The sequence below is a fragment of the Lactuca serriola genome, chromosome 8, assembly GCF_051521515.1.
Source record: "Lactuca serriola cultivar US96UC23 chromosome 8, Lser_US96UC23_V15, whole genome shotgun sequence".
Taxonomy (NCBI): domain Eukaryota; kingdom Viridiplantae; phylum Streptophyta; class Magnoliopsida; order Asterales; family Asteraceae; genus Lactuca; species Lactuca serriola.
Genome location: NC_136415.1, coordinates 234892156 through 234907422, shown reverse-complemented (window position 1 = coordinate 234907422; position 15267 = coordinate 234892156). Strand labels below are relative to the sequence as shown.

Sequence of the window (15267 nt, the reverse complement as noted above, 5' to 3'; positions counted from 1 at the left end):
AATCAAATAATATTATTAATATATTAGAACTTATAATATATTAATAATCTCCAAGTGTTATTTCTCTCATTTAGTCTATCCAATTGCATGGTGCCATGCAACCCAAATGGACCATGCCAGGTCGGGTCAAGTACACACCAGAAATAGTTATGGACTTAGACACCTTATCCAACATTAATTCCTTTCATCCAACACGTAGATCTAGTCCCACAACATCATTCTAAGTCATAAAGTTTCCATCCTTATGAATTTCCATGTCTAGAAAAGGTCCAAAAGCCAAAACCTTAACTTAATAATCCATTAAGACATCATGACACATTCATGGAAGGTATAGAAGGATCAAGATCACAATTTTATGGATCATAGAAGCTCCATAATGGATAAAGTTTCCAACTGTATCCATTAAAATGGTCCAAACCATCAAGATCTAGCCTTTAAGCATCAAAGGGACAAAACAATGCATCCTTTTCAACTTAATCCATTAAGTCTAAGTGTCCAACCTTTAGATCTGAATCACAATGATGTTTAGATGGATAAAGTTTCCAACTTTGTTCATAACAATGTTACAGAATTTCAAGATCTAAACTTTATGCACTAAAATTACCAAAAGCTCATAACATCCAAAGCTAGGTATATCTAACAAATGCATCATCAAGATTCAAACTTTATACCTCTAGAAGATAGATCAAGGTGAACAAAGTCTAGATCTACAAGCTCCAATACAACCAATACTTCTCCAAGAATTTCCTTCTTCTCCAAGGTGCACCATGCATACTCCAAAGCACTCAAAAACACCTTATTTTAGCTTACAAGGCTCAAATTAGGGTTAAGGTTTCATAGAAGGGGTGTTGGAGAGGTGGAGCCTGAGAATGGAATGGTTTTTGGGGAGTTAAGGGGCTTAAATAGGGATCAACCACGAAAATAGGGTTTGTGCACTGATCATGTACCCCCTGCGTACTCCTGGTACGCCTAGCGTACACAGGATGCCTTAGTACGCCCAACGTACTCCCCTTGTACGCCCATCATACTCAGCTTAACCCAAAACCGTCCAAACATCAAACGGTCATCTCTTCTTCGTTTCAACTCCAATTTCGATGATCTTTATATCCACAAAAAGGTATTGAGGAGCTCTACAACCATATCTAATTACTTTTGACTTAAAACACATCGAACTAAAATCCATAATTCATAAAAGAAGTCTAAAACACTACTTTCCCATTTTACCCTTTAACTCTAAATCACAAACTGAACTCTAGGATAACATAATCTACATTACCCACATTCAAATGGGTCTAAACCTCTCGTTACCAAAGTCTGAAGCCTGATGATACCTGATCTTCGGGTCACGGCCCCGAATTATGAAATGACTTGAAATAGGGTGTTACAATCTTAAACCAAAAAGAATGAGCAACGATAATGTACTTTTAAATTATTGAACACCTCAAACCATTTCCATGACTTTTGCAAATTATGCACTCGATATAACGGTTATCGCTCGGGTAAAAAGTTAACATTTTTATGCCAAAAAATGATTGATTTTTAATTATGATACCTTAAATTGGAAAATAAATTTATTCAAAAACATGATTGGTTTTTCATTTAGATACCTCAAAATTAAAAGAAAAGATATTGATAGCTCAAAATTGAAAAAAGAAAAATACATTGCTATTCAAAAAGGTGGTTGATTTTTAATTTTTGATTACACAAAATTGAAAGAAACATGTTTACATATGTACGACTTTATCCGGGAATACATTGTTACTCATTGAATCGCTTTATCCATATAAGACTTGATCTGAAAAGAAAAAACAATCCCAAAGTCTTGCATACTTAAACTTTGTTTCTTTTTTTTTTTTAGCTTAAATTAATTGTTTAAAAATATGTAAATGATCATTTCTATTCTTCTACTATCCCACAATAAATAAAATATTAGTTTAACAATTGTAAATGAAGAAAAATAAATTTACATACCAACATATTAAAAAGAACTTAAAAATCATGTATTTTTAAATACTGGAAATTATTTCAGGGGTCAAGGTAAATTTCATTTGCAAATTCAATTTACTGAAAATGGATTTTGAATAATAAATAAACCAAAACATGCCTTTTTCTCATTGAGTATTTATATTTTGACAATATCTTTATTTCATTATAGATTTTATATTTAAAATGAAAGCCTTATTATCTAGATAACTTGTACAATACAACCACAAAAGGATATCTATAAGTACGCTTTTAATAAATCAACTTAAGGACATGTATACATTCCTTTAATTTGCTTTGTCTGCGACATCCACTACATCTTGCATTAAACAACTATTCATGGTCAAAGACTACAATAGTACAATGCCTTTAAAGAAAGTGCATCTTCTTTTTTGGAACAATTTAACATAATTCCTAAAAGCATAACGTAATTTCACGATCTACATCTAAGCAATAAACTTATATCAAATGTAAATACATTACCATTAATAGAAAATCATTGAATAAAATCTGCTAAAACATGTTTCTTCAACCGGTCGATTGCAAGAACCAATATAGTTTAGGTGATTTGTTTAACATTCATACGTTTTGCACATGGTCAAATGCAATTTAATGAAGTACAATGTTGTAATCAAGAAAAAATGAATATAAGGCTGGAGGCTGTGGTGCGGTTCCAGGGAGTGCGGTTTCGCCACATAAGTAGCGAACACCGCCCCTGGTGCGGTTTGGTGCGGTTCAAACCGCAGTGCGGCAAAAAATGGTCGCGGCTTGTGATTGGGTGTAGATAATTTGACTGTTTTGTGATTGGGTGGGGAGAAATTAATGTTTTTATTTAATATTTTTTTTTTAAATAAAGTGTGACACCACTCCTTGGGTGTGACAAGGAACTGCACTTTTGTGGTAAAAATGATGAGGCGCTTACGTGGCAACGAAGGGAGTGCGGTTTCGGTGGCACCACTCCCTCCAGATGCCATAATGCACAAATGATGAAAGTGTATTTGGATAGATGCAATTAAATCACTTGTAATTGTTTACTTTCGAAATCCACTCTATAATTTATAACACTTTAAAATAACATAAAAGCAAATGTGTATCAACTCCAATCGTAAAAACCACTTCGATGTCGTAAATACAATATTAAAAACATTTTAAAAAAAAAAAATAAACTCTTATTGGAGGAGCTCTCATAAACTTTAACAAAGCACATGCACGATTTGGTATTTTAGTCTAATCATAACAATATAATAATAATGGAAATGAAAATTAAAACACCATAAAATCCCATGTCACAAGATCTAATCAATCAACTATTTAATACACGTAAAGTGTTGGATTCAACGAGCAATTGATGATCTACAAATTTCCTTTAATTCTTGAGTAATAGAAAAGATTTCACACTTTATTTTTTCTTGGAGTGTCTTTCGCAAAAGGTTTTAAGCCTCTTAATGCCATCTTCAAGATATGTTGGCTCGATAGCAAATGTTACCCGGAGCCAATTCTTAAGTCCTACGGTTATACCTGTGAAAAAAAATATTGTTGAATAAATGATTTTTAATAAATATATATCGACTTGATGAAAAAGCATTTTTAATTTTTTTTTTCGTGTATGAAATATAAAAGTCACACTTGGGTTAGTAATTAATTATACCTGGAAGGATTAACACCGATTCTTCTTTAGCAAGTTTGACACAAAATTCCATATCATCCTTGATATCCTCGAAGACCGATGGATCTAATTTCACCTTTTAAACATAAACAAGTAAGACTCGATATTTAAATATTTGATAGCATTTGTTTAATTCACATATGTTTTTTTTTAAACATTGTAAATAGTTTGTTTGTTGCCGAATTTTCATATAAACCCTAGAATTACTATAATTGTACAATCTAATCCTCTTACCATAACAAACATAGATCCTTCAGGCTTGCTTGGGCAAATTATACCATGGACATCTTGAATCCCCTCATAACAAGTATTCGCACATTCTTTTATTATATTTACAATTTTTGAAAAAAAATCGTCATTCGTTTTCCCAAGAATATCCGGAACTGCACCCTACACGTTAAATAAACCCAAAATTATACAAAAGTAGAATAAAATTTTGTAAATGTCAACTTTTTTCTTCAAAAAAGTTATAAATTCCCCACACAGTTTAGTCTGTTGGCCCAAAAACATCATGTCAGATATAAATCAGATATAAATCAGATACACTGTGGCCCATAAAAAGCCCAGATGTGGAATTTATGAAATATACCTGAATAAACGTTGGGGGATCGCAGGATATATTTAGATATCCGGTAATGGATTCAATAATCTGAAGAAAAAAAATTAATTAGTATAGTGCGTATATAAATTTATTAAAAAGATTGTGTATTTATGTAGATGGTTTGTGTGTGTGTGTGAGAGAGAGAGAGAGAGAGAACCCCGTATTCTTTAATGATGCCATTAGGATCATTGATGACAAGCCATCCGAGTCGCCAGCCTGGCACAATCCACCTCTTGGATATGGAGCCAAGTGTAACAACAGGTGTAATTGATCCAAAAACTCCCATCGGAACAAAAGGATTTTTCCCAAAAGCAAGATGATCATAAACTTCATCGGAAATCACTAATATCCCAAGCTTCCTTGCAGTCTCCGCCACCTAAAAAAAAAAAAAAAAAAAACTCAATCCATAGGTTCATAGTCAGATAAGCCAAAACAAATTGTACTGCGTTGACTGAAAAATGAAAAAGAAATAATAAACACCTTTTGTAGGTGTTGGTGAGTGAAAACATTTCCGCAAGGGTTTCCGGGGTTAATGATAACCATGGCAACTGTATTTTCGTCTGCGAGAGCTTCAACTGCGTCAAGATCTACTTCCCAGTCTTTATCTGGAAGAAGGTCAAAGTGACGGGCTTCCAAATGACATGATTGACAAACAGCTTCGTAATATGGAAACCCTGGTTTTGGGAGTAGAATGTTTGCTTTGGAATCGGCAAGCACGGTTATTATTGTTTGAATAGCTTGTGTGCAACCGACTGTCAGGAATACATCGTCCGCTGATAATTTATCTGGAAGATCTTGTGACAGATATTTTGCTACAGCACTGTAAAAAAATATATGAAATTATGACTGTGACAGTGATTGTGACTAATAATAATAATAAAAAAAATAGAAAATAGTGGGCCACATGGGCCACCTCTTGATAAGGGTTAAAAAAAAGTAATAAAAAGAAAGAGCTTATGATTAAAATGATTAAAGAATTGTGAACATAGGGAATTGGGATGCCATAAAAAAGATTCCTTTGAAAAAGATTGCATGAATCACAACTTACCAAATCATTCAACTGGAAGAGACAAGGAAATATATTAAAATATAAAAATAATTGCTTCACCTGATTAATTTACTAGATGTTCTTGGGTGAAAACAACTCCAATCACAAAATTGAAAATTACACTAACGAAGTGAATAATGGTATACTTTATGATTCATGAAGTATTGCTTTGATATTGTTAAATTCCACCTATATTGCTAACACACACCGAGAATTATGAACAAGTGATTCATGTGAATCTGCATCATGTTGTCGACTAACGAGCCCAGAGGAGGGGATAAGATGCCATGGATTCTGATTTTGCAATCAGTAAACTTTATGTTGACAGAAGCGAAAACAAGGAAAATGACGAAATATGCACTACTTTCGATGAAATTGATATCAATTCCATGGATTCCATAGAATTCATCTAACATCTAGTCATGTACTAGTTAAACAAATTGAAAAAACATCTGTTGCATCGATTAGAGATCGAGAAATTACTTGAAAACGGAAATCAAAAAACCCAATCAGAAGATTATTGTCAGTAATTCACCAGGATTTGCCCTTGATTAACCGATTGAACTCACAAACACACAAATCACTGAGACAATAAAGCCGAATATCAACAAAATAACTGTGTGATTCACGAAAATCATAAGATGATAGTCTCAAAAACCGGAAAGAAACACTTGGAAACTTCAATTGGCTACATGTATGTAAGAGCACAAGGAAGACGAGGAAGTAAACTGTAAAAGTACCTTCTAGCAGGGGCAATACCAACGGTAGAGGAATAACCGTTGAACTTGGCAGAACGAACGGCGTCGGCGATGGCGTCTTCTGCAATCGGAGAAGTACGGAAGCAGGGGAAAGCAGAAGGGTCGCCATGGCCGAGAGGGATGACGGGTCTGGTGTCCGATTGGTTGAGCTTTGACAGAAGCATAGTGAGAACACCTCTAATGGTTATCTCCGACGCCGCATGTAGCTCCGGGTTCCCCTGAAATCCCCATCTCTTCTTCGCCGCTGAGCCGTTCTCCATCGCTCTCCACTCGTTACAAAAGTGGGGGTAATTGAAATGGAGGTAATGATGGAGTCATCTGATTTTGTAGTAAACTCATGTTCCATTTTTGCAAATTGTTTAAAGTCTTATTATTTACAAAATGAGCCTTCAATTTTGTAGGTTAGACCAAATCAACCCCTAAGATATTTTAAAGGAGTCCATTTGTTTAAGATTCAAATTCATTTTGTAAATTACAACTTTGGCTCAAGTTTATATTGTTAAACAGAGTAGGGGTGAGTATAATCTGTGGTTGTAGGTTAGAATCGAACCGCAAATTGTATGAAACCACCATCTTTGGTTTTCCTGATTGTGCAGTTTTACGATTTTTTATACCAGTGCGGTTTTGTTTTAAACCAAACAATAAAATAGTTTAAAAGAATTGGTTTTGTCATCTAGAAAGACCTAGCGGCACAGCTTGTTGTTCGTTTGCCTTCAATCGATATCTATTGAACTATATAACTATTTATAATATCATAGAACCTTGATAAAATAGTTCAATGAAAACCGAATTAAACCAATCCAATGAATGCATCTAGTAAAAAATCGACTAACCATTAAAAAGACACTATTGGAAGATGTTCTTTCCCAAACATATGGTTCCTTAAATTATTTTAGCTAAAACCAAAATGAATTTAAAATAAACCCACTCACAAACGATTAAACACAATATTAGGTTTTTAATATTAAAACCAAGATGTGGGAATACCTTATTTATTATGGAATATTCATCACCTTTATTTTTTTGTTAGCGAGGTGGAATTAAAGCTATAAAAATGGTTCATAACATATTTACTCAAAAAAATATGTTATTTTAACGTTTTCACTACATTATTAAAACATCCGCATTGCAAGCTTTCACGAGATTTGCAATGTCACTTGTCTATTCTTTGTAAGCTAGATGATTCCTTTCTAAAATTGAAAACATGTCTATTATAATACAAAATTGTGCATTTAACGTTAATACCTATATTTCTCTAAATAATATAATATTTTAACAATGTGTATTTTAAGTTTTTAACAAAAAAGACAATTTCAAAAATACCATGTATATAAATATCTATAATCAAACATAATTAATTATAATTGTTATGAATAGATTTGCTTTTATATATTTTCTTATTAAAAATATAAACAAATATATTTGATTAAAAATATATCAAATGGTTGTTGATGCGGCAATGAGTACCATTTTGAAAGAGTATTGATATTTTATTGGTGTGAATGATCAGTCTAAAACAGACTGATGTGGTAAATTTGAAAGATGAGTAGCATTGCACGCATATGATTGTCTTAGTAACACTTATTCTACTTAGGAAATACTCACCATTTTACATCATTAAATATTTCTATTTATTATTTTTTTAAATACTTAATTTTAATTACAAAATATGATTTTTAAAAGAAAATTAAAATTCCATTAAACCAAATCAAAAGTAAATTACTATAAGTGAAAATAAAAATTAAACTAAAAAACATAAAATTAAAAATAACATTAGACTTAAATTAAAATTGTCATTAAAACTCAAGGTTCTAAAAGGCGTGAGGCGTAGCGGCAAGGCCAAGCCTCAAGCTTAACGAGTTATGGCGAGCTATGACGTTTTTCAAGGCGTGATGTAAGGCGATGATTTTATATTAATTTATAATTATATTACCACATAAATATAAATTTATATCAAATATACCTAGTTTTTAGAAGTATTATATCAACAACTAATAACAGAAAGTTAATAAAAAACACAATACTTGTATGTCCGATTAGAAAAAGTATAAAAAAGAGCAAAAAAACGTATCTCAAACGAAAAAAACACGCGCCATGGCACGCCATATCACGCCTTGCCACGCGCCACGCCTAACAGCAACGTTATGAAACTTTTCGTAACGGCGACGTCGCGCCTCACGCCATGGCGCGCCTTTTAGAACACTGTTAAAACCTAAAATTTACAAATCCTTGTACTTGTCTTTCATCTTGCGTTAGAGCTTGTTGAAAAGTTCGAGTTAATCGAGCGGAAGATCCGGATGAGACGACATGTTTATCATTTTTAAGTCGTTGATTACGGTTTTATGCTCTAACTTTTTTCTTTTGAAAAAAGTCAACTCTTCATAATAGTAGAAAATTAAAGGCGTTCCTTATAAACTAACACTTTTGCCACAAAAATTTCTTATAACTCTCAGCTTCTTTAAAAATTATACTCCTTCCGTTCTAAAATTATAGCCCATCTTTCCTTTTTAGTTTGTTCCAAAATAATAATCAACTTCTAAAAATAAATAACATTTTTACCAAAATACCCCTTATTATTAATTAACCAACTAAGAATTTAATTAAACATTAAATACAAAGTAATGACAAAACTGTCATTTTATTATATAAAGTTAATGGTGATTAACGTTTTTATTAATCTATGTGTTTTTTGTCTGTAAACAATAATATTGGGACAGAGAGAGTATAAACTATATAAATTATTTTATGTTAATTATTTCATTGTGTAAAAATATACTAACACTTTGTCACAAAAATTTCCTAAAATAACATTTTTTTTAAATGACATTATTATTATAGAATTCTGAACATAGGGATTTGGGATGGCTTAAAAAAGATTCCTTTGAATCACATCTTACCTGACAATTCAACTTCGAAGAGACAAGAAAATACATTAAAATATAAGAACAATCGATTCACCTGACTAATTTACTAGATGTTCTTACGTGAAAGCAACTTCGATGATTCGATCAAAGAATTGAAAATAACACCGACAAAGTCAACAATGGTATACTTTCTGATTCATCAATTGTTGCTTTGATATTGTTAATTTCCTATATTGCGAATATGACAAAACGCACACACAGACACTGATTTTGCGAATATGATATCAATTCCATAAGAATCATCTAACATGTACTAGTTAAACGAAGTGATAAACCATCTGTTGCATCAATTGGGGATCGAGAAATCAGTTGAAAACGGAAATCAAAATGCCCCATCAGTAATTCACCAGGATTTGCCCTTGATTAACCAATTGAACTCACAAACACACACATCAATGAGACAATAAAGCCAAATATCAACAAAATAACTTTGCGATTGGCGATAATCAGAAGATGAATGTTTCAAAAAGAAGAACGAAACACTTGGAAACTTCAATTGGCTAAATGTATGTAAGAGTATGAAGAAGAAGAGGAAGTAAAAGTACCTTCTAGCAGGGGCAATACCAACGGTAGAGGAATAACCATTGAAATTGGCAGAACGAACGGCGTCGGCGATGGCATCTTCTGCAATCGGAGAAGTACGGAAGCAGGGGAAAGCAGAAGGGTCGCCATGGCCGAGAGGAATGACGGATCTTGTGTCGGATTGATTGAGCTTTGACCGGAGCATAGTGAGAACACCTCTAATGGTTATCTCCGACGCCGCATGTAGCTCCGGGTTCCCCTGAAATCCCCATTTCTTCTTCGCCGTTGAGCCGTTCAGCATTGCTACAAAAATGGGGGTGATTGAGATGGAGGTCAATGGTAGAGTAAATGTAATCTGATTTTGTAGTAAACTCATGCTTCATTTTGCAAATTGTTTTATAAGTCTTGATGATTTACAAAAGGAACCCTCAATTTCGTAGGTTAGACCAAATCAACGCCTAACGAATTTTGGAGGAGTCCATTTGTTTATGATTTAGATTCATTTTCTTTTGTCTAAATTAGGAGAGTACGAAATATTTAAAATAACTTTTAAATTTTTATATCATAAATGATGATTTTTAACATTTTTTATGGAATTTCAAAGGGTAAATATATAAAATAAAAATGTATTTTTCAAAAAAAAAAAAAAATACTGTAACATGATTCTTTTAGTTTTCTTATCATGTATCATGTATCCTTTTAATATTTTATTTATTAATACATTGTATATTAGTAAATCTTCTATTTATAGAATTTGTAACATTGTTAAAATGTTACCTTATTTTTCTTAGTTGCATGAAAAATTTAATACCCGTAATGGCATTTTCCATGCTAACCACTCAAAATGGCATTTTGCATGCCAACCACATGTAATTATATATATACAAATAAATAAATATTTATTTAACATAAAAACAAGTAATTATATATACAAATGATTAAACACTTATTAAAATTGCATGATATGTCAAAACATACTAATGTAGTATAACTATAAAGATGCCTACGACTTTAGTCTTTAAAATTTCATTTTTGTATGGTTTGTTTTTTTAAAAAGGTGAAATATTTACTATCCTTTTAATTTAATTTAAAAATTCTTTTTTATATTTTAACTAGTAAATTCAATTAAACTTTAAAATTTACACCCCACCCATCAGATCTTAGCCCCTACCCATCGACTCGGCCTCTTTTTTCCTTTTCCTTCATCTTGGTTAGCATTAGGTGAGGAAAACTCTCTCGCACCCTTCTATCATCATGGGTGGTAAAGCCAAACTCCACTAACCACCCCTCACTAGCGGCTTGAAGGCATTAAAGACAAACACCACCAACCATCACTCACCTTTGTCTTCCACCCCAACAGACACCACCGCTAGATGATATATAGAAAAATGTCGTGTAAAAACATTTATTCCGCCACCACAACATCCCGCCACAAATTGGTCTGTCACCACCATTTCCACAACATATCTGGTTGTCATCTAAAACCTACATCTTTCTCACCCTAACTCTTTTCTGACCAGACTACTAGCCACCAACATCAGAAAATCATTGTGTGTATCAGTTTTTATCACTAGAAACCAAACTCTAAAACCCTTTTTGTTTCTTGTGAATGGTTCATCAAACTCCAAAACGCTTCATCGAAGGTGGTAGTGGTTGGTAGTTGGTGTTAGGTTATGAGGGGTCTAAAAGGACACAAAGGCACACATCGGAAGAAACAAAAACAATAAGCTCATAAATCAGACATAGATCCATGTTCAACCAATCAATTTCAACTAAACTTAAAGAGAAGGAAAGCATAGTACATACCTTTGTAGTTGTTGAAACCTTCTTAGATATATATCAAATGACGAGTGTTAAGAGCCCAAAAGAGAGCTCCTCTTTCGTAGTCGCACCCAAGAAACAGACCATCAACATCTGACTTCACCCCATGGATAAACTCCTTGAACGCCACAAAACATATCCAGACCTAAAGCCTAAGCGTAGCGTAGAACTCCTTACGTGTTATGTAGGTGGCTAAGGGTTAAGGTTTCAAGATCAAATTGGTACTACCGAATTCTAGGGTTTTCCCAGAAAGAAACTCATCATCATATCCAACCTAAGACCCCTTAAAGGATAATTATCTGGCTTTCAAATTCCTTAATCTAGAACCTTCTAGATTACCATATTTCATTTAATTAATTAAACACTTAATTAAATTAACAAACCAAGTCCCTATAATGTAACACCCCATTTTCATTCTACATTAAGATTCAATATAAATTGTTTGTTTATAAATTTAAAGTGTGTGTGTGTGTGTGTGTGTGTGTGTATATATATATATATATATATATATTTAGCTAAAATAAACATCATAAACATGTAGTAGACGTCAATACAATTTCTAGAGATATATAGAACGCTTGAATCTGACTTCGTATGAAGAAGTTATTTTTCTTTGAAGTTTCGCGTTCAGCCCTATACGGAAAAAAACGTGTCGTAAAAAGTGAACTGGGGATATGTAGCTTATTATCTTAAGTAATCCAAATCAAAGTCACAACAATCATAAAAGGAAGAGCGTACATATAAATAATGCTAAAATCTAATTCCGTATGAGGAAATTACAATTTTTTTTGAAGTTTTAGTACAACAGTGCGCGACATAGAAATCAAAATTAAAATCGGTTGATTGTTATCCAAAACAATCTAAATGAAAGCTGAAGATATCGTGAATACGAATTCGTTGATATAGAGATAATCAAGAACGGAGTTCGTATGAAGGAGTTATAAATTTCACATGGACTTTAACAACATAATATCTATAAAAATATGAATTTAAAATAGAGTGACAATTATTTACTGAGACCTTTAGGAAAGATATAGAACTCGCTGAGAGGATTATATGAGTATAAAGAACGTCGAAAATGGAGCCCGTATGTGAAAGATATGTTTGTTCAGAGATTTCGAGAAAACACATGATGTGATGGCGTGGCACAACTAGGAGGTGCCACGTGGAATTGTCGGCAGTTGTCACACCCCGCTAAAGCGGAAACACGAGGCGTGGCAGTATAAAGGGTTTCATAGCAAAAGTTAAAAGACAACACCAACCATAGTATTAAAAATCATTACAAATTTACAATAGGTTTGAACAACTTTTACAAGAAATTACAATGAAAATAGAAATACAACACATGCGAATGCTCCTAAAAGTGAAGTGTCCCTAAGTGCCACTTACTAGATGATTCCTGAAAAAGCATATAAAACGAGCGTCAACTATGAAAATAGTTGGTGAGTACTCACAAGTTTGAAAATAATATTGGTTTCATGAATCGAAATCAAAGTTTTGATAAGAGTTTCCAATAACAAAAGTATATTGTTAAAATGAGTAAATAAGTTTGTAAACACAAAGTTCTTTGTCATCATGAGAGATAAAGTATGTTGCCCGAATAAGATACAACATTCATATTCTCATGGAAGATAAAGTTCGTTACTCAAACGAGTAAACAAGTTTCATTGCTAAAATGAGCAATCAGTTTCGTTGCTACAATGAGCAAACAATTTCATTGCTAAAGCATGTATATAAGTTTTCAGTAATAAAAGTTCGTTGTTGTAATGAGAAACAAAGTTCATTGCTATAATTAATAAACAAGTTTATTGTTATAATGAGTAACGAGTTTCGTTGGTAAAATAAGTATTCAAGTTTCATTGCTAAAATAAGTATATAAGTGTCGTTGCTAACATGGGAATACAAGTTTCGTATGTGCATAAAGATTCGTATGTGCCTCAAGTTTCCATTCATGAGTTCACAACCCAAGCCTAATGACCGAATCGTGCCCTATTGACTACTATGTGTATCGCAAACATAGTGTAGAAAATGGTAAAATGCACTCAAGCGAATCGTGTGAGTGAGGAGTTGTCTACCTCCTGATAGCGCTATCCATAATAACCATAGGCTCAAAAGAGTTAATGAGTTGTGTCTAGAGATTCCAGGGACTTAACCGCGATACAGTCCTCATGAATTAAAGTAACATACACATACATACGAAATACAGCAACCAAGTTTCATACAAGTCGAAATAAATACAACGAACATAAAAATAGTTTAGGACATGCTTTTCCACCCCAAAACATTTAAAAACCAAAAATAGGGGAGTGCGTGAATACTCACAATGTGCAAAAATATAGCAACCAAATTTATACGAGTCAAATAAATACAACGAACATAATTAGTTTAGGACATGCTTTTCCACCCCAAAACATAAAAACTGAAAAAGGGGAGTGGCGAATACTCACAATGTGCAAAATATAGTAATCAAGTTTATACGAGTCAATTAAATACAACGAACATAAATAGTTTTTCGGACATGCTTTTCCACCCCAAAACATTTAAAAACCAAAAATAGGGGAGTGGTGAATACTCACAATATGCATTGAGACGATGCAAATGATGCATTGATCTACGCTCCACTGGTACCACTGTCGATTTCTACAATAATGGTATTCGCTAGTGAGTCTCTAATCGAAATCTAACACTAGTATACTTACTACTACAATAGAATTATGCCAATAGTGTGTCAAAATTTAATATTGATAAGTTACAAACATTTTTCTGTGAAAATTCAGTTTCAATGAATCAATTGTTATATAACAATTTAAGTGGAAAATTTCCATTATTGAAATGTTAATATTTAACATTTTAGAGGTGTTCCAATGATTAAATATTAAAAACTAAATCAATTTAGTTCTAAAATATCCCAAACTTTGCATTTCAGTTTTAATTGAAGTCAAAGACCTGAAGATAAATTTTCTTGAATTTTTGAGTTGTCTAACTATTTTTCACCATTTTAGTTTCTTGAATAACCATAAATTCATGAAAAATAGCAATGAGTTAAGAAAATTCCCCAAACTTTTTATATTACTGTTATAAACATTACTAAGCTGGGAAAAATATAAAAATGGATTTCCAATATTACTGTTATTACTAAGCTGGGAAAAATACCAAAAGTGGTTTTCATATTGTATAATCCGGTTTTGGGTATTTATGTGTATTTAAGTGTATTTAAGTGTAATTAACTTTAGAAAATAAGAGAAAAATAGTTTACAGTAGAGAAAAATCCTCAAAATGTTTATGTAACCTCCTACTGTACAACATGATGTTCTGGTAAATTATCATGAATTTTGGATAATCACAACTATTTTTCCTATTTTTAGACAATTATAATTACCAAAATTTGGGAAAAAAGTAAGGCATGATGAAAAATTTTGAAATTATTTTTATGAGTTACTCATCACAGGTAAGGTATGCGAAAATTGTTAGATAAAATTTTCACACTTTATAAAGTGGTTTTGTGATTTATTATACCCTAACAAAAAAAAATCGGAAATCATACCAAACAGAAACAAAAATTTAGTGATGGCTCATTATTCACCATAAGGGTCATCCATGAATTTATTCCGGATTTATTGACCTCTGGAAGTATTTTATGTGATTTATGCCCTTGGTTTTAGCAATAATTTTAATAAATCAAAGAAATAATAAAAGCTCTTGGTATTTTACAGGTTATCACATACATGTGAGGCTTTCAAAAGGAAAAATGTTCAAAATTTATTCAGAAGGGAAATAGGGGTAATGAACCCAAACAAGTTAAGAAATGTTGCATGCAATGGTTGCATGAGATGTAAATGTGGCTGAAGTTCATGAATTTGAGTAGCCCATTAAGTGAGGTTTTAAGCCACGAAATTTCAGCCATCATTCACTGGATATGTTAAGTTTCTAAAGTATTTTTCCTC

At 32.5% G+C, this 15267-nt stretch overlaps 2 protein-coding genes across 2 annotated transcripts; both read right to left on the bottom strand.

Annotated features, from left to right (window-relative positions):
* Positions 1–3225: 3225 nt before the first annotated feature.
* LOC145065978 (tyrosine aminotransferase-like) lies at positions 3226–6362 on the bottom strand. Its single transcript, XM_079013114.1, has 7 exons — positions 6039–6362; positions 4731–5070; positions 4408–4626; positions 4239–4298; positions 3884–4039; positions 3632–3725; positions 3226–3501 (listed from the first exon to the last, which is right to left on the bottom strand). Exons 1-7 carry the CDS (start codon positions 6314–6316, stop codon positions 3383–3385), a joined length of 1266 nt encoding a protein of 421 aa, XP_078869240.1. The 5' UTR covers positions 6317–6362; the 3' UTR covers positions 3226–3382.
* Positions 6363–9093: 2731 nt separating this feature from the next.
* Positions 9094–9878, bottom strand: LOC145065979 (tyrosine aminotransferase-like). Its single transcript, XM_079013115.1, has 2 exons — positions 9526–9878; positions 9094–9258 (listed from the first exon to the last, which is right to left on the bottom strand). Exons 1-2 carry the CDS (start codon positions 9876–9878, stop codon positions 9234–9236), a joined length of 378 nt encoding a protein of 125 aa, XP_078869241.1. The 3' UTR covers positions 9094–9233.
* Between the last annotated feature and the right edge of the window lie 5389 nt (positions 9879–15267).